Below are 20,425 nucleotides of genomic sequence, written 5' to 3'. Positions count from 1 at the left end.
TCCAAGGCTGTGCTGGACAGTTCAGCCCAACTTCGTAGAGCCAACTATTAAAAAGAAATTAACGTTCTTCAGCAGTCATTGCTTTAACTACCACTCCTCTTCCTCCTTTTCCTGGCAATTGCTTTGCTCAAACTTCTCTCAGTATCTGCAAGCCAGGAGGCTGGTAGTCTCCTGATGGGAAATCCTGCAAGCATCCTGGACTCCAACACCTCCTCACCTCTCTCTGCAAACTTCCTCAGTGATTTGCTGGAACAAGAAATCACTTTTTTTTTCCCCTTGGACAAAGAAACACGAGCACACAAGCATGTGAGACAAATTTTGGCTTCTTAAGCCTCTGTTCACCAGCAGTTCAGATGTTGTAGGTGTCACAGCATATCAGTGACTTGGGGAATATCAGAAGTCAATTCAAGAGGTTTAGAAAATAATCTCTGAAAGAGCATTGTAAATGACTGTGACTGTATTTCCAGACAAAGTAAAGGCTTTTGCAGGAACAGAGACTCAGAAGGATCAGGTACCAGACTGTTTACCTTTTTCCTTCATTTACTTTTGCTAAAGAAAGGGCAAGACTATTTAAACTATTGAAATTGTTATTCTGAAGGAAACATGTAAACAATGCAAACTTAACATACTTAATTTCCAGTCAATATAATTCCTTGCTAAGCAATTTTTTTCAAATTCTCTAAACCTGCATGCTATTTAGATTGTTTAAAAATGCTAACACAGAACAGTGAAAAAGCTTCTGAATGAATAGATACAAGTCTGGTAAAGTCCTCCATAATTTTGTAAAGAACAGTGAACCAGGGAGACTCACAAATACACATTCTATTCCTAAAAGAAAACAAAGTGCAATTTTGGCACAAAGCCTGGAGGAATCACAGCAGTAACAGGAACACAAAGTCTGACATTACCACAAAAATTTCTTTTCCGTTTCTCAGTGTTTCCAGAAAAAATAGGCAACTAGCTGTGAGTGACATAATGCCAGCACAAGATCTTTCCTGGTTCCTTTTTTTTTTTTTTAATACTTTGCATTTCTAGTCATAATAGCTTACAAGTCTGCTCTTTCCTTCTAATGAGGTGGAATCCTTCCCTAAAGTTTTCACTGAAGCCAGAAACAAATGCATCCAAACACACACTTCTCCCAAGACACCCAGAAGACAGAAGGATTGGCTAATGAACCATTGGCTAGACAAATTAAGTAGGATCAGTTTCAATACTACCTAAACAAAGCTAGTAGGGGTGGATGGCCAAGAAACCACATAAATAGTTCTGAAAGTAATTAGTATTAGAATACTGTTTCCTAATGAACTTCCAATAAAAAGTGGGAAATAATATTTTAGATTAAGAGAACTTTATACACAAACTTTCCACACAGCAACTTCAAATATCCAGGAGTCTGCAAACCAGAAATGTTAAACTTCAAATCTCCACCCTTTGCACATAAAAATGTTAGGATAAGAAAACAGCATTTTGTACCAAAGTCCCCTTTACAAGGATTCCAAAAGCACCACTCAGCTTGCAAAATTCCATAAGCTCTATGCAAAGCAAGTGTTCTACATGAAAGTTGTCATAAATTAACCTGAAACACCTACCAAGACAACCAAGTAATGATTCTGAGTAATGAATGAACTCAGATTCAAGTATCTCAAATTTTACCTAGTTTCTTAAGAGAATCATTACAATTAACTAGGGACATCAAACAGGAACAATACACATCTTAACATTCATACAGAAAATCCTCTTGCTCCTTCCCCACATAAGCAAAACATTTTAGCTTCTTTCAGATCAAGTTGCAGCAAATAAAGGAACCCCAGCATCGTCTGACATCGCAGCTCTTGCTGAGCAGATGAAGTGTTTGGTACTCCTTTGCAGTTAATGGCATACAGGATTATACAGAAAAATCAAATGGTCTAATTTACCACATAGATTAGTACATGTTTAGTTGTTGTATCTTGTGACTGCTCAATTTTTCCTCATCAGTGCTGGTTTGGACTTCAAACGTGACAAACTGCTGCAAGACTGAAATCGTCCAAAGACAGAGCTTTGAAAATGGACAGACCAATGACACAGTTCCTTTCCTAAAAGACCAGCAAAGTCAGAGACACATGGCAGATGCAAAGCAGATGTTCTTGGTGTAGCAAACAAATGTAAATGATATTTCCCTGGAGTATATCCATATGAGGTGACTGACTGACTGGGAGACAGGATAGTGCTGACTAGAAATCAGGCAAGGCATGAACTACTCTCAGTGTTTACATCAGGAAATCACATTTTAGTTTTGGCAGGTGATACTGGAACATGCCTGGTTTACATACATGTTTTCTCTCTGTAGCCTTCAGGGATTTTGCAGCGTAGTAGAAGAGATGGGTTCCACACAGTGCTACCCAGTATTTCGTCCAAGATGCTACCTGGAGAGAAAACAAACAAACAAACAACCCCAAAAGTAAAATGGGTAAGTGAAATGCTTCATAACAATGAGCTGTGAAAGAGGAGGCATCATCCTGCAAGAACATGAGAGCACTGACTGTCCAGCCAAGCATCAGCCATGTTTCCAAAGCTGCTGTTTGTTACTCATGCAGGCCTATGAATGCATGAAAACTCCAGAAAGCAGAAAGAACATGTGCCTTTCCTCTCTAACCTGAGAAAAATGTTCTGCATCTTGCTCTGTACTTCCTGCAATCCCTACAGAGCACTTTGTGGAGTCAGAGTACATCTGTCCCTTTCCTTTTCCATCTTAGGTGCTGCCGTAAGGTATCCCACATCATCCTGAATATGTACTTTGATTTATAATTTATCATCAAGTATTTGCAATGCAAATGCTAAGGGTTATCATCTATTAATAGATTGCTGGTATTTACCAATTGTTAAGGAAGACAAAACATGATTCTCTCCATTTTAAAGTCATCAGTAATTGTAGAAAATTTTATGCAGCATCCTCTTCTCTTCTGCTTCCGGGATTATGTGTAGAGCATTACAAACTGAATAAATGCACCAAACAGAAGAATCAAAACTCTGGCAATGACCCTAAATCTTAATCAGCAAGGCAGAGGAGATCTCAGACACTTGAACTAGTTGCCCAATGGGCATTCTACTGTGTTTATAACTGGGCAAAGGAAGAAAGTGAGAAAATTAATTTATTAAAAAAAAATCTTACTGTAGGTTTTTTGCCTTCTTTCAACAAAGTCTTCCTCCTGAGAACACCTTGAATAGTAACTGCTCCTGGATACAAATGAACAGCCAAATCTTCAGATTCTAGGGAGCTGAAAGGAGCATGTGAAGAGTTGTGTGAAAAAGTATTTTTCCTAAAGTAATTTTCTAACCATTACCAAAAACTAATGCAAATACCTTTATTGTAATTTGAAAATGTCAACTTTCTATTTATTTGACTTCATTGTGGAAAAAGACTTTGGCTGTTACAAGGAATTGCTGTTGTGGAATTAACACTCGCAAGCAAAAGTGATCAGAAAAATTAATTAGCCAAGCAGGTAATCCTGAATTAAAAAATTAAAACTCAAAACAGGACTGAAAGACAAGAAAAATTAATTTAAATAAAGTAAATGTTTGAAGTACGTTGGTACAGTTGCTGTACATGTTAAACCTCTCCTTCAGCCCTTGCAGCAAAGATTTGACTATTTTTTGGTTAGAAACACCAGAACCATTAGCACATCAAAAACAAAGCACAGCTCAAACATGCACAATCCTTAAAATATCTGAAAGCAAGGAGAGTGGGAGGGAGCAGGAATAAAGAGTAGAAACCCAAACCACAGCTGTAAGGTGTTTTAATGCAACTGGTGCTCTACTGATCATCTGCCCTAGGAAGGACTGGGGAGCAATGGGCTGAAACAAAGGCCAGGTACAGCACTGAGGAAAGAAAATTGAGCTTGATTAAAATTACAAAGCTGACTGGCTTCAAAAACATTTCCAATCAGAGGAAAGTTACACCAGGAATCATTTCAGTGAACGTCAATCAGAGCGTGTAACTAAAGTGCTGAACCCAGCAGCTTTCTAGAAAGGCCCAGAGATTGAACAGCGCCCGAAAATCATTGTGAAGGAAGCCAGGATTTGTTGTTTCATCCATCCTATGTCCAAAGTAAACTGGAAATGTGACACACACTTTCACTGCAGCACCTACTGAGGATGATGATATGGAGACAATTTTGGACACTGACAGATGTGAAGATGGGTTTAATTCAGTGAGACAATGCTTGCTTCTTAACATGACAGAGGTTTCACAGTCAATGGCAATTTCCCAACTACAGTGACACAGCTGGAGACAGAATGTGTATCCATAAGGAGTCACAATAATCAGTTATGTTACTCTGTCAGCTTGCAAATACTATGTATATTAAATTGGGGGCGATTTGAATGTCTTACTCATTTTAGGCACTCTCTGATTTCATGGAAGAGGAGCAAAGAAATTCAGTACAGAACAGCCAGCAAAGAAAACATCTGGAATGCCATCCATTAGCACCAGGAGCAGCTTTGTTTCCCCATGAGAACTACCAGCACTGCTCCACAGTGGCAGGCAGTTCAAAAGCCACCATGGCAAAACATCTTTAGCCTTGATAGAAAGATCCAATGGTTCAGAATTTGGATTTGCAGACTGGAATGACCAGTCCTTATGCTGATATGGAATAAGTCATTGAAGGGAAAAGTTTTAAGTCTGAAGAAAAAGGTCTCTACCTTTAGTTTGACACATAAGTTAGAAAGGGAACATCAGAAAACACCCACTTAATTATTAAACCAAACCAAATCACCAACAGCAGAGGGAAGGTTTGACACCTCTGTGTGCAGTGGGATTGTACCTGCTGGCCTTCATGTGGCCTCGATGGCCATTTCGTGACACTCTTGTCCCCGGACCGAGAGAATGGTACAACCTGTTCCTGTTGGATTCCATTATAAATTGTATGTATTACATATACTTTCATTCACACAAACAGCACCACTGCTACAACAGCACAGAACTTTTCTTGTGTGCACATCACAAAGCCACTTCTTCCACGTAAGAAAAAGTGAATAATTTTATTTAGAAAAAGGCATGCAGAAGTAAATAATATGGGTTTTCATTTAATCAGATGTTCTCTTTGTCAGAACTCACAATACTAAGTGTTTTACTGGCACTGAAGATGAACACATTTTTAGAGCAAAGTCTGCATTTACCTTAGACCAAACAAATGTAAAGGAACCATACTGATAAAACTTATCTTGAAATCTACTTTAGATGTTACTACAAAAATGGTTTCAAAGTTCTACAAGTATGAAAACACAGAAGCTGTTGGGCTGCAAGGAACCACAAGCTCTGTCAAATTACACCTGACGCTGGATAAAATCCTGTTGTGCTCAGTAACGTGGAAATCAGCTCAGCAATGTTTCAATTTTCCAGTTTATCTGTGGTGTACACTTTACCTGTAAGCCCCACATTTTAAATTCATTTACCTGATCCATACTTTTACCCCTATTCAGGAACTATGCCCCAGACCTGCCTTTTGAACACTGCTTTGCTTCACTGAACTTTGTTTTTCTGAATCAAAACCTCTTACTTGATTGAATTCCATTGAAGTCAACATAAGCATTGCTGAGGCACTTTGTCCTCACATCCTATTTTTTAATCCATTTTTCTAGCTGCTTGTATTCTGTTGAAAGACTAAAGATCAGCAATTCTGTGGGAGCAGGCAGTTAAGTACAAGCCTTATTATCAAAAAGATATTAATGAATCACCATCTACTAACCTGTTCCACAATTTGCCATCATTTGTTTCTCAACGTAACAGATATCTTTGAACTTATGAATTATTTTTCAGAACACACTCAAGATATAGGTAAATAAAACAATAAAGAAAAATAAAGTAAAATTGGCTGCTTATTTTTGTATACTTATGGCATGCAAATTAAGTATGTTTTCTTCTTACCTTTAAGCTTGTTTTTTTATTGCATAACAAGGAGGCTACCACTCTTGGAATCCTGCTATTTCAGGGAAATCTACTCAGAGACACTCAGGATGACAACCAGTGAGACTGAAGTGTCACTTAATACACTGCCCTTAACAGGATATAACTGTAAGGACTTGAAATTTTAGTCCTTCCAGTAATTTTGATTGCCCTGAAGGGACACTCCAACGCTGAAAACTCTTTCTCAAGTTTCAAACTTAAGATTCTGTTGCACTTAAAAAAAACCAGTGGCTCTAGCTCTCACCCCTTCAGCATTCCCCAGCTACAGGCAGAAAGGCCAGGAAAAACAAGAATACATTTTACATTTCCTTCTGTTACTTGGGGAATCTGTGTTTGGAGAAATTGTTTTCTTCCTCTTAAGGGATATGATGCAGATTTAAGCCTTCTTACCCTTTCTGTGTGTAAAACACACAGAAATACTGAATTCCTACTTGCACTGCACAGAAAACAATAATTAACACTGGATGTATCCCAGTTTTGCCAGAGTTGTTAATTCTAGGCAACTAATGCCTTTCTTTCACTTAAACATCTTTATAAAGAATTGAAACCCCTGTGCTTCACTGTACGGACCAAAACCAGAGAGAGACAATCTCAAGTTATCTTAAATTTTGACACTTGCATGCCAGTGCATTACATATGAAATTTTAAAACATGCTTCATCATCGTATAAAGCAAGGAACAGACTCAAGGTTGCTGCAGATCCCTAGGAATTTCACACGTGGTGTTGGGAATGTCTGTAAGGAACCCTATCCCTCTCCCTGGAAGCAGGCAAGAGAACTCACCCTGAAACACAAGAAACCTCCAACAGGGTTCCCAAAAGCTCTCTCAGGAGAGGCAAGTACAGAAGGCAAGTGGAATTTGGAGGAGGAATCTTCTGTTTGACATGGAGCAAACACTTGAACTGGGGGAGCCTGGGGCTGCCAGTTCTCATTAGCACAGACATGAAAAGCCTCTGCTTTGCCTCCACACAACAATTCTGAAGAATGTATCATAAGTTTAAACCTAAATTTTAATGTTTCTTATGCTGCTCTGGGTAACAACACCCAACTCACCATTTTTTTCTAACTTAATGACTTTTTGTCTCTGAGAAACAACTTGATACCAATACCCAATTCCATAAGGCAGCAGGGAAAGGAAAGAAAGAAAACCTTTTGAATGTTGTATGTGCTTTGTGATGCAGCCTGCAAGTTAAGAGATTGCCTTTCTGAGCCCATTTGTGTTCTCTGCTCATGTGGAATGTTACCTGATTAAATTGTTAAGGGCTTTTCCACATGTATGCATTCATATTTAAGGTATGAGGCATCCAGGAGTTCACCTTTGGCACAGAGAGATTTTCAAAGACTTCTTCCAAAATTTAACACAGAACTTTAACTGCTTCAATGAGTTAAATCAGAATATGTTTGTGGTAACAGCTTCCAACTAAAAAGGCAAAGTTTTTTGACAAAAATTCCTATGAACAATGTAAAAGCATGGTAGAAAAAGTCATCCATGGCAACTCTGAAGCTGATGGATCACCTGAAACTGTGTTATAGAAGCAAGCAATGCGCTGTATTGTGCATCTTACTCAGCTGTGGGAAGGTGAATATTGCACCTTTTCCTGTGTTCAACTACAGCTGTTTGTCTTTTTCCACGTTCTCAAATACAACATGAGAATGGGCTGAAGTGGACAATGCCACCTGAGCACTCACAGGTGCTGGAAAAGGAACAACTTGTTAATTCTGGACCACAAAGTCAGACATTAGCAAAGGGAATTGTTGTGTAACAGTGAAGAGAAAAGAGGATGAGAGACACAAAAGAGCTGACAATGTCAATGACAAGAGAGTAAAGGGACTATGAACAGATGAAGTGTCTCAGGGAAAGTGAAAATGAAAATCAGACAAACACAAACAGCACATGTGATATCCACATATATAAAACCTTTGGGGTCTAATGGTTCTCTGAGCTCCTTCAAGGATGTGTCCACTGAGTAAGCACCCAATTAGATAAAAGCCCTATTAACCATTAGTGAGCAGAAGGTGTTTCTATGCTGCTTTAACAGATCCAGTGAACTTACTACAGCTTTTTAGTGCTCTTACAGGCAGAAGATCTCTAGTTCAGTGAAAAAAAGAGTCATTTTCAGGACCAAGTGAGAGACTCTAAGTAACAATGTACATAGAGAAGCACAGGTTTTTCTTACCTTTCAAATGCTGGCCAGGAAGTCTCTTCACTGAGTTCAGACCCATCACTGCTACCTAGAGAAATACAACAACATATATACATTAGTTCTTCTTCATCTACAAACCATCTCTGTCAATTGTATCTAAACAAATCAGAATATTTCAGATTCTGAACATCAGAATATTTAAGATGAAATGCAAAAAAGTACTTCAGTAAAATACTACAAGGGAAACACTTTGTGATTTGTTTCAGCAATTTCACATAAACTGAGATGGAGATTGAAGGGACAGGGACTTGTTCCACATAAAGAAGTTGAAGAAAAGGAACACTAATAAATGGGAACCTTATTTTCAAAATATAAAGAACACCCTAAACACAGATTTGTCTGCATATAGAAAAACAGGTCACTTATTTAAATAATTTCTTTTCAAGTCACAACAGTCATAAATGACACAGAGGTGCAAATTCATTGCTGAATCTCCAGTACATGATTTGAGAAGCCTTAAACAATTTTAAAGCTATCTCGCACTTACTCTATCAGCTCACAACAGTATTATTTCCTTCTGTGCTTTGTAAATTAATCCACACTTTATTTTAAACACTGAAAATAGAGGAAGATCCCAAAACTCAAAAGTCTGATGGATCCACTTGTGGCAGTCCCACAAATAAGACAATAACTTTACAATTCCACTAAATCCCATCAGCCTGAAAATGAGCATTTAAATACAGATACAAGGTGGGTGTTAGCTCTAATGTTAAAAATCAGCAAATAATTATCAGTAGGGATGCTGTTAACAGGAATCAGTAGCTTCTACACATAATTCCAAGCTGTTGCCTTGCTGCTCTGCACCTTTCAGGACACCCCAGCTGCGCACAGGAGCTATTATCCTTGTTCACCACTTCAAACCAACATTTCTGGCTCCAGATAATCCCAAAGCCTAAATACCAGTGCAATTCAATGTCAGTCAATGCTTGAAGCCACCTTTCAGCACACTAACTTGTCACCTTGCTTGCTCTGCTGCCTGAACACCCATATATAAGGAAGCAATAAAATAATACAATTGTTTTGAAACAAACAAGAAAACAAACAAACAAAAAATCTGAATCAATGCTCCTTACTCAAGAGTTCCCTCAGAGAAACACAGGCTGAAAATGGGAACCAGTTCCCTGTAATTTTAAACAGAAAATCAGCAGGGAAAAGCAGTGCCTTGAAAAATCATGTGTACAAAGTAGGTCTGGATATTCACTGAGTAAACAAGGAGTAAAGATGGAGGCAATAAAGATTTACACACAGCGGGTGTAATTCCAGCCAAGAGCCATGAAAATCTCAGCATGGGCTGAAGTTTCCTCTGTGCAAAATTTAAGAAAAAATACAAGCCTTTATCTGCCAGCCAATTCAACTGAGATGCCTCTTCTGCAAACATTAGCTCAACATCCACGTATTAACACCATCTCTGTGGGATACTAGATCATTTGGTCTCAGCTTATTCTGAATTCTTCCTAAAGGAAAGTCCTAACCTGGTTCACACCAACACTACAGTAAGAGCCATTTGTATAGTGGAAGGAGCTATGAAATACAGAAGTGATGTTCCAGAGGAGGCATAAAAGGCTGCAAGCAGGGAGGTAAAATATTCAACAGGTAACTTGTGCATCTTACTCAGCTGTGGGAAGGTGAATATTGCACCTTCCACTTCTTCCAGAGGAGGCAAAAAGGGCAGCAAGCAGGGAGGTAAATCATTCAACAGGTAACTTGCATTACTTTCTAGAAGTGCCTTTAAGTTTTTAGTGTTTCCATTTGCAGATCACTGATCCTTAAGCAGCCAGCTCTGTGCACAGAAGAGTAGCACAGCTACTCCTGCTGTGACTTACACTTCCTCTGAGCTGTGGGGACAAGTGCTTGCACTTCAAGTGACACTCTCAGACTGAATCTACCAGCAAACATCCAGGTGCCACAGGGCAGGTGAGCAAAGAAGTGGTCATAAAAATAAGCAGAAGTTCTGCTCAGCACAATTTCCAACTGCCCTGGCAACGTGGAAAAGAGAATGTGTGGGTTGAGCTCGACATTATTCCAGGCACTTCTGTACAGAAAGACTACCAGGTAAATAATGACTTATCCCAGAAAAAAAAAGGAGTAACCAGTGGAGTAACCTATCCAGGTGGAGGCTGCTGTTACAGAAGGAGTCTTTGCAAAGTCCTTACCATTTCCTGGAAGAAACAACTGTCACTAATACTTTCAGCAAGTTCTACAATCCACGCCACAGTGAAAAGCTCAGTGATTTACTCCATCCTAATGAAACCACAGCTGCCTTACATTCTCTGTAAGGGAATACATGAAGTCTCCTCTAATTTATAAGCATGGTTTGGGGATGAGGAGAGAGAATCAGATGTAACAATTCAGAGACAACTTTAGGCAAACATTTTGGGTAAGATCTCCCAGCTGACTGTCTTTGAAGAAGGCTGTTTGTGGCAGAATCTCCTACAGTAAGACCTTAAGCTGCTGAAATCCTTTTAGCAGTTGGAATGACAATTAGGATGGTACAGTTCAACCCCAACATGAAAATAGTTTTCCTTGCATATAATTGAAGTTTTCTTTGTGGTTACTTGGAGCAATCTGTCCTGCAAAATGGTGCAGCAATTTCTGTCAAGTCATTCAGCCAGCACTGAAAGCATTAGGGAAACTTAGAATCGCATTTATTTTCGTACTATTGCTTAGATTTAGCTTTATATTAGCAAGAAGCACAGATTTAATATGACTAGAGCTCTACTTAATTTAGGCCCATGTGATAGATCCACACAATTAAGACCCCTAATAAGACAGTATTAAGAAGTTATTGTTTGCATTTAAAGTAGGCTGATACATTAAAATTCTACCTGAAATGACATTTTGATGGCAACTGTATCAGCCTTGCTAACAAAGTTATATTCAACTGCTGTGCTAAGTACACTACAGAAAGATTTAAAAGCTAGTGTTACTTTGTAAAAATACAAAGCAATCTAGATCAAGAGCTAAAATGTCACCTATCACAAAGTGACAATCCTTGGTACAGTACCAGTACAGTGAGGAAACCTATAGGAATTTGGGGGGCCTTGTAAACCCAAAGTGTCACTTAGAAAGTTAAATCTATACAGAAATTACCAATTACACTTAAAAGAAACATCAATTTGTACAAAAATTGCACAAAACATCATAGCAATTGATTTAACATTTACACTGATGCCTACAGGAGTTGTAAAACTTGTAACAAAAACCTGGAAAAGGTTGAATTTTAGTGTTTGACTATTCCTCTAACATCCATATAAAAGCATCTCCAACAGGATTTTTTAGCTTCTAAATCTCTCTAGGAGATACTTTGCAAGACACATGTTCTGATACTAAAAAACACCCCTTTCCTGAAAAGCAAAACAAAATACCTGACATCCCTCCTTCCAAAACAAAACAGAGGTAAAAGGGACTGTTTTTAACTTAATAAAAGTTAGATATCTAGCCAAGTTCTGTTTAAACATTAAGTGCACTATTTGAGTGTCACCTCAACTGGAAATATTTCATTCATTCAGTACTCTAAAAATATATCACCTTCTTAAATTCTTCTCAAGTATGTACTCAATATTTGAGTTTTTCCAACAACCTCAAGCAAGCTCTTCAGGTTAAACTTAATAACAAATCCTAGGTAGTATAAGCCCGTTCTGTTAATGTTCTAAACAAATTTTTTGTGTTTAGTGGCTTTATGCAAGAAGCCACTAAGCACAAAACACTATCTTCCTAGTTTTCCCTAGGTAGTATAAGCCCGTTCTGTTAATGTTCTAAACAAATTTTTGTGTTTAGTGGCTTTATGTAAGAAGCCACTAAACACAAAACACTATCTTCCTAGTTTTTTTCATTGCTAATAAATTTATGGTGCAGGATTGAAACAAAATAAAATCTTTATGAAGGTTTTTTCCCTGTCTTAGGAATAACAGCATTTGGTAAGATGGCTTTTTTGCTAACTGTGCTGGTGATTATCTGAGAAGGATCAGGATTGTCTGCAGAGCCTCGGCACTGCAGCTCTGTTCAGATGTGAATTTTCTGCTCACATCTGCAGATGTGCACATGCAGATGGATGTCTGTGCTCCAGGCACACAAACAGCATGAGGTTCCCAGTTAAGGGATAGGGAATGCTTGTGCTATCCCACATCCACTCCCCTGGTCACGGCACCCACTCACTGCCCCAGGTCTGGGGGTACTGAACACTTAACACAGGCTTTCTTTATCCAGAAGTTAGTCCCCAAAGTTAAACAGGTGTTAATATAAACAAACCAACCCCAAAGAGTTTAAAAAGTCTTCAGACTAAAAATTCTTTCCCCTTCCCAAATCTGTCATCGACACTCTCTTGGCTCCGGTTACACCGCGTTTCCAGAGCTGGGGACGGACCCGACCGAGCTTGAAATTCTACCATGAAAACACACAGAACTGGTCAAGAGGCACAGCCCAGCCCAGCCAGCACCACAGAGATGGGCTCCATGCCCTGAAAGCTCTGCTCTGCTTTGGTGAGTTCACAACCCTCATATATAGTTCATGACTATTTAAGTTTAAGCAACTCAGCTCTGCCTCCCCAGCTCACCAAATACAGATGGCAGGAACTCTGGCAATATCATGCCAGAGAGCTGATAGAAACTTTTAATACCATCACGGAGTTTCATTGTAAAAAATCAGCAAAAGCAAATAACCAAATGGATAAAGATGGGGCAGAAACAGGGGGTTTGTATAACTACCTTGATTTAAACACATCCAGAGCGTGAGCCGTGGACCAAACAGTACCAAGAAAGACTGGGGCAGAACTGGAGTGCCAGACTGGATCTTCTCCTCTCAAATCCAGGCACCTACATGTGCATTTTTAACCCCTAATATTATACAGTTTTTTTATTTATCCTATCACTAAAGAAGCAGCAGTTCACAATAGCAACACTGGGTATCCATATTTAAGGCAAGAGACAGGCACCCATATAACTCATATAAAGAAAATACATAAATAAACCTGACATATTTCTTCTGCCTGAAACCCTACCTGAAATCTGATCTGATGACTCAGTCCTACACACCTGAACAGCACAGCACAGGTTAAAGAATCAAACAAACACTGGCTGTTTAAAGGTCTTCCCTACTCTACAGGCTGCCAAGACCCCTGAAAGTAAATGCATACACTGTATACCTACACCTATACTTCATTTATTTAAAGAGAAATATAATCCCTCGTAGAATTCAATAACTTCGAGGTGGTGACTTAATAGAGGAATTCATTGAAATGCTGCTTTCTCATATGTATTTCATGCCAGTTTAGGTTTGGAAATGTACTGTTCTTACAAAGGCACTTTCTTACATTAATTCACACTGATTTAGAATACCTTTCTTTGACTCTGCAGCATTAATTGCTCCAATTGCATTAGAACAAAGGCTGAAGTTATTTTCCAGTGATGGCAACACACAAACAAAGGCTCAAGAGCTTAGTTTTTCCAGAGCTTTCATCCATATTATTGTAGATCAGGAAAAATAAGTGGAAAAAATAGCTTAAAAAGAACTTGAATCCAACACTGCTACAAACATAACCCATAATTGTTTCTTTTGAATTTTTAAACACCTCAAGTTACAATCTCAATTTCAGCAGTGTTTCTGTGTTCATACCTTGACATCTGTTTTTGAAGTGGTATGCATGAGACAGCACTCTCAAAGAGTAACTTCCTTAGTAAAAATGACTTGGCATCCTCTAGGTTAGATGCTCTAAGAGGAGAAAAGCCACATAGAAGTAATGTATGAAGAGAAGGGCCTATTTTACACAGCTCCCTTTACTGTTCCTATCTGAACAATCTGCCATTTTAAACAAACTCAGCTTAAGAAATTCAGTAATGCAGCAGAGCCAAATTGGTGGAAAGAAGTGGTGGAAATCCAAAGCTTCTGAGAACATTAACGAAACAAGCTGAACATTCCTGCAAAGATACTTAAGAGCACACTTAAGCAATAAATACTTTGAAAATGTAAGAAAATTGGGAATTAATAGAGAACCATGTATTCTTTAGGAAAATGTCTTATGAATTAAAGGAATTTCATGCTATTTTTGAGTGGAACCAGGATCTAGTAAAATCATCTTAATTTATCCTACTTTTAGGTGAGGAGGTGACAGGAGGCAAATACAGGCATGAGAACAGGTGGTACAAGTGTGCAGGTGGTTCCTTGAAGCCAGCCAAGAGCAATGCTCACACCTCAGGAGGGCAGAGTGTACACAGTGACCTCACCAAAACAGTGACCTCATCCAAACACAGCCCTCCAAGAACAAAACCACCTTGTAGCTTTAGGCCTGGCTGATAGCAGTGAGTGGGGGTTCCCAATAAACTTGCACTGCTAAGTAAAAGCATCTGTCCCTATTTACTGAAAGCACATATTCTGGACTGTCTGCACAAAACATTTTCAGCACTAGTCATCTGTCTGTATTTGCTTGTGCTGTCTCTCAGAAGTGTCTGAAATCAACAGAAATAAAGGGGGGCTTTAAGGACTCAAGCCATATAACCTCTTTTTAGCCACCCACCTAAGAATGAGATTAATCATATCCTTGAGGATTTCAATTCTCTATGTGATTATAAAGGGCTCCAATTGTAACCAGCTCAAATGCAGCCACCTACTTTATAAATGCGTAAAACTTATGAGATTATTTCCTCTTGTAACACTCCTGAATTCAAGAGAACATTTCCCATGTGACACTGTATATGTGACTGGACAAGTGTTTCTTCATTCTTATTAGGACAGCCCTGGCACTGCTGGGAAAAGATTTCTCACTTTTTAAAATCTTCTGTCCAGATAACAAGCACCTATTTATAATATAGGAGGATAGCAACAGAACCAGAGGCACAGCTCCCTGATTCCAGCATAACACATGACCATCAGCTATGGAACACCTTCCCACAGCTCTAGGAACAAGAACTGTTTTGACCCAAGCACAAGAAATCAGTATAAAAGAGGCTGTATCTTTAATATTTTTGAGTTTGTTTGTATGTTTTCAGAATGAGTTGAATGTACACACTCACCCTCCAATAGCTGAAATTGAAAAACTAATCTGATAAAGGACTCTGACCTTGGCTGTCACATCACAGATCATCCTGTTTTGAGCAAACCCCATACCCATCTCACTTTCTGCATTGCTGCTGCTTTAGGAATCATTCATTGCAATGAAAAATCCCCAGTTAGTATACTCTTCATCTGTGAAAAGTTAATGACATGGATGTGGCATGCTCTACACCATTCCCAGAGTGGACTGTCAGCCCAGTTAGTATACTCTTCATCTGTGAAAAGTTAATGACATGGATGTAAAAACTGTGGCATGCTCTGCACCATTCCCAGAGTGGACTGTCAACCTTTCCCAGCAGGGCATAACCAAAATGTCCATCACCACTTCCATGTGTGCTTTAGGTTACAAACTTGCTGATGGATTCCTGTGGACAGTGTTGTTACATTGGTGGTGTTTTGATATTTAACAGAGGCAGATCCTATCAGATCCTCCAATATGAAAGGACTGGAAAGGTCTAAACACCTCTGAGCCCCCAAAACACAGGAGTGATTTAAAGCAGCATTACAGTTGTCTTTAAAGGCATATTCAAGGTGCTGACATAGCAGAAACTCTGTCCATGTTTTGAAGAAGGATCATTTACCCAAAAAGTAAAGTCCCATATAGGCTTATATGTAAAAAAGGTACTCCTGTTTCTAGAGCAACAGGTTTAAATCCACGTTTATGGGCAAGGTGAGGAATAACACTCCTTTCAGTACACACATTCAGGAGACATTTTCCTGACCGTCTTTTGAAGCTGTTTTGTAGAATACCATAAACCTCCTCTCTGCTGCAGTGACTGTACTAATTCCAAGTCCTGAGTAAACAGACTACTTCAAACATGATGGAGGAACTCAGCAGCTTCAATCAACTTCCTTAAATCCTGCTGAGGCAGCAGCACAGAATGCCAGACAACTTACACTTCCAAGAATTCTGCAGTAACAGATACTGCAAACCTTCAGAACCTACCCTCTTCTTCCATACATATTTCTAGCACCTCTATCAAACTTTTCTGTCATTGAAATGTTCATCATAAAGGAGCAGCAAAAATAACACCACTGCTGGACTGTCAAAACAGTGATAAAACTGAGTATGGGGAGGCTGGAGATGAAAGAGAATGGGAAAGGGGAATTTCTAACAGCAAATGCTGATCTTGCACAAAATGCCCAAGTTTGCTGTTTTACAAGTAATTTATACAAGTCTTCTAAAGTGGCAATTTTCTTGCAGCTTGTCAGGTCATGTTTGAGCTAGTGAACAGAATTGAAAAATTCAGAGAGGAGACAAAGTAGGAAAATCCTATATTCTCCAAAATGTGAAAATGGTGACTGGGCCTCAATTGTACCTTATGAAAAACTGTCTGTGAGCTCTGGCAAACCTTCCCTGCTAGGATGTAATGGAGGTAGAGAAATAATTTACCCAGGGAAAAAAAAAAAAGGATTGACTGCAGAGAATTTCTTAGGTATTTAGATAGAAAACATCCATAAAACATTGCCCTGAGAAAAGGGCAATGCCACATTTCAGCAATGGTGACAAATGCTTGGGTCTACTGCACCATGCAAACACCCTCTCTTTGCATGGTGCAGGAGACCCTGGGAATGGAAGCTGCCTGGATGCTGAGGAGAAGCACCATTCCTGATGGATGGCTTTGAAATGGAAAACTTTGCCACAGCAGAGAACCTGCAGGGAACAGAGACAGGCAATGCACATTAAATAGTGGAAGTTGCCTGATGTGAACAGGTTCACTTGGACTAGCTACTTGGTCTAATTCCATATGGCTTTCTCCTCAAGAAAATACATGTACAGCTCCTGAAAGCAGCATCATCTGACAATCTGTGACCTTGTTTCCTTCCACAAAGGCTAAAAAGTAAAACTGCTTTTAAAATTTAGTTATCCAGAGAAATGTGAAGCACTACAAGGATCTTTCATCATCATAAATGCATGAAAATGTAACACCATTGAATTCTATCAAACAAATAATTCTGAGAAAAAGGACTGCAGTGAGAGGTTCCATTTGTCAGCCCCAGCTGCAAACAGGTGAGAGGCACTTGTGTCCTGTCCTCCCTGCACCTAAAAGGTCTATGTGCAACAGGAAGAAAGAGCACCTCTTCTCACAGAGGAAACCCAGGAAGCAGAACTTCTCAAAAAAAGCACCACCCTAAATATATGAAGATAAATAATTTATCAAAATTTAGTAGATTCTGACATTTTGAGCTATTTCAAAGTTAGATTTCTATCTTCTGTTGAAGTCAAAAGCATTTAGAAATTATGCTCTTAGAACTGTCAGCGATTTACACTGTCAAGTCAATATGGAATTTTAAATAGAAATCCCACTATAAAACTTGAATTGATTTAGGGGGGAAAAAGATAATAGAAAATCATGTCCCATACTTCCTTCCAACTCCATTGAGGAAGAGGAGTATCAGAAGCTGTTATCACTAGCAGGGATAAAGAAAAAAAAAAACCCAACCAACCAACCAAAAAACCCCAAACAACAACAAACCAAAACAAAAATATTTTTCATAATTTCTCAGTTGATGGTGTGTAAATGAAGTCACCCTCCTTCCCCTACATTTCTCAGATTTGTTCGACAGCAGAAGCAGTAATTTGGAGCAGCACTGCTGCAGGCTCAGTGACCAGCCACTTGTGCTAAAACCTTTATTAAAAGCCCAGGCAGTGCATGGGTGTGCCTGCAGCTCCTACCTATTGAAATTCCACTGGACAGGGTGGAGCTCTCAGCCTGCCCTCGGGAGGGGACGTGGGGCTCCATGACGCTGTCATCCAGCAGGTGCCGCGGTCCCGCGTTGGGGAATGTCGCGCTTTTAAATTCCGCCGTGTTCATTTTGTGTATGAAACTGGAAACCAAGGAGGACACAACGTTACAGCCTCGCCTTTGGGACGTCCCAAGAGTTGCTCTAACATCCTGAAGGATTGTGTGCAGCGTGCTCCTAAAGCCAAACTAAATCATGGCCAAGCCATAAGCAATTGTGCACAAATTGGTAATTTATTAATTAAATTAATTTATTAAATAAATTAATAAATTAATTTACCTGAATTACTGGTAGGAATTGCCAGTTTTAAAACTGCACAGAACTCGTGTAACAGAGATGAAGTCAGGAGTACATTAACAATTACTTTCAATATCTTCTGCTACTTTTATCTTCTATAACACATAATTGAACTGGACCATTGCGTTCTAGCTCATTAAAGGTAAACTTAAAAAATAGAAGTTATTAATTACTGAGTAGCTACAATCTTGCATTTTGAAGACATGACAAGGGAAATGATGAGATAATGATCAAGGTATTATTAGAAGTACACTTAGATGGAAAAAGCCTGAAGCCATTACTAAACAGAGTTAGTCTACAAAGAAAGTCCATAAAGGAATCTCCCTGTAAAAATACCAATCAAGCAGTGATAAAATTTTGAATTTGAAATAATTACAGTGGCATTGAGTTACTAAAAAGTAATAGTTTTGTCATTCAGAAAGAGTTATTCTGGTTAACTCACTGACTAATCTTATCACCAAAACTTCAGCCTTGCTATTTTAATTAATTCTCTTTGGTTGGGATATCAGCATTATAGTTCTGAGCTTGCTCCCTGGCCAGAAATTGCTCTGTGAGTGAAGTACTGTGTACAAGTCCTGCTGCTTTTTACAAGCAAAGCTTTTGTATTGAAAACAAAATACATCACTTAAAAAAAAAAAAAGCTCAGGATTTTTATGTTAAGCAAAATGCTGACTTGTATCCCAGACTGTGACATTTCCTATGCCCATGGGGTATCAGGTTCCGAGGTGAAGGGGGTGTTGGTGGTAGCAAGGCTCCTTCAGCTGCAACAGTTTTCCTTCCACTTTGTGGAGATGCTCCAACTTCAGAGCCTGGGAAGAAAAAAGACATTACTCCCAAGTAATTTCAGAATTACTGTCAGGGTCACTTATTAGAAAATCACAGAAAAATTGCACAAAACTTTCTGAACTCCCTGTATAAGAGATAGCTTCAGTAAAACTCACTGATCTATTGATAATTAAACCCCCTGCACTTCAGGGCTTTTGCACAGGATCAAAACCAAACACACTTCAAACAAACCATCCAGTAGAAGTACTTTGCAAGTCCTAAAGGTGGCTGCATTTACTATACCAGCACTGGGCATGTCCCACTGATTCTACATTTTTAAACCCCTGCCTTCAACCACTTTTGGCACTGACCAAGAAGAATGTTCATTTTTGGAAGCACATGATGCCATGAAAAGTTTAGATGAAGGCCCTTCTGTCTAGACACAACAAAGAATGAATATTTAATAAGTCTTCACCCCAAATGACATGAACAACTTAGTGCCACAATACATACAAGAACCTAAAAAAATTACTCAATTCCCTCTTTACAGATCACCTTTAGACATTTTATTACAAACATGCAGTGTTTAAACTTCACACTTCTTTACAGCCTCAGGCAAATATTTTCCACGTCTGCAATTCTAAAATAATGCACATGACAACCTCAAGTCTTCTCACATTTATTAAGCATTTACCTACTAAATCTTCTCTGGAAGCAGCAGAGTGGGGCGTGCTGGTCCCTGGTTCTATCTTTAATGAAAGTCTGCATTAAAGAAACATTAAAAATTACTTATCAGGAAATAAAAATATAAGCTTATGAAGAAGAATTTTTAAAATTTATGATTGTAAGCTGCCTGATTCTGTGATTGCATGGAATACTATGAAGGTAATACAAACAGTGCAGAGTTATCTTTAGCACACACTATTTCCAAACTTGATTTTTCCTGCCTATTGCTTTGGTTCACACAGACCACCAGGACCTCCAGTGCCCTGGGATGGCTGGCACACAGACAAAACTGCTACTCCAGCTAAAATCTGGGAAAGATAAAATTGAAAATAATACATAACTTCTCCCCCCACCTTGGCTAAAATATTTATTCTTGGAACACTTCATATTTTAAATTTTTTTATGACGTGCACTAGTGTGCCGAGCACCAAGTCTTTTGTCTTTACTGGTTCAAAAGCCAAAATCCTCTTCTGTGTTTTGGAAAATACATTATCAACTTGATTTCAGCCATAATTCAAGGCTTTTCTGTAAGTTTTTAATGCCATTTCCATCAGGCCCACAAAGAAGGCAGATTACAGGGGCAGATAACTCCAGGAAGATTAAGTGTATCTTGTCCACACAGTTTGCAGAACTAAAATTTTTGAAACTACTAACACTGAAAAATCATCTATTTAATTTTGGGGAGCAAAAGTTTAAAGTTT

General features: G+C 38.8%; 1 protein-coding gene across 6 annotated transcripts in view; it reads right to left on the bottom strand.

The window, feature by feature from the left end:
* The window catches only part of RALGPS2 (Ral GEF with PH domain and SH3 binding motif 2), a 110,469-nt gene that overhangs the window by 9,476 nt on the left and 80,568 nt on the right, over window positions 1-20,425 (bottom strand). For 3 of the 6 annotated variants that reach the window (XM_041478921.1, XM_041478920.1, XM_041478923.1), the window contains 7 exons: window positions 19,693-19,760; window positions 18,907-19,042; window positions 17,869-18,020; window positions 8,121-8,175; window positions 4,803-4,880; window positions 3,152-3,257; window positions 2,313-2,405 (listed from right to left, as the gene is read on the bottom strand). In XM_041478921.1, the coding sequence (XP_041334855.1) occupies window positions 2,313-2,405; window positions 3,152-3,257; window positions 4,803-4,880; window positions 8,121-8,175; window positions 17,869-18,020; window positions 18,907-19,042; window positions 19,693-19,760 (688 nt within the window). The remainder of the gene's footprint in view (window positions 1-2,312; window positions 2,406-3,151; window positions 3,258-4,802; window positions 4,881-8,120; window positions 8,176-17,868; window positions 18,021-18,906; window positions 19,043-19,692; window positions 19,761-20,425) is intronic. The other 3 variants (XR_005956079.1, XR_005956080.1, XM_041478922.1) reach the window with 2 other exon arrangements.

The sequence above is a fragment of the Pyrgilauda ruficollis genome, unplaced genomic scaffold (genome assembly GCF_017590135.1).
Source record: "Pyrgilauda ruficollis isolate IOZ18807 unplaced genomic scaffold, ASM1759013v1 scaffold47, whole genome shotgun sequence".
Classification (NCBI taxonomy): Eukaryota; Metazoa; Chordata; class Aves; order Passeriformes; family Passeridae; genus Pyrgilauda; species Pyrgilauda ruficollis.
The sequence above is the reverse complement of the archived record's forward strand: the minus strand, read 5'-3'. Positions and strand labels throughout refer to the sequence as shown.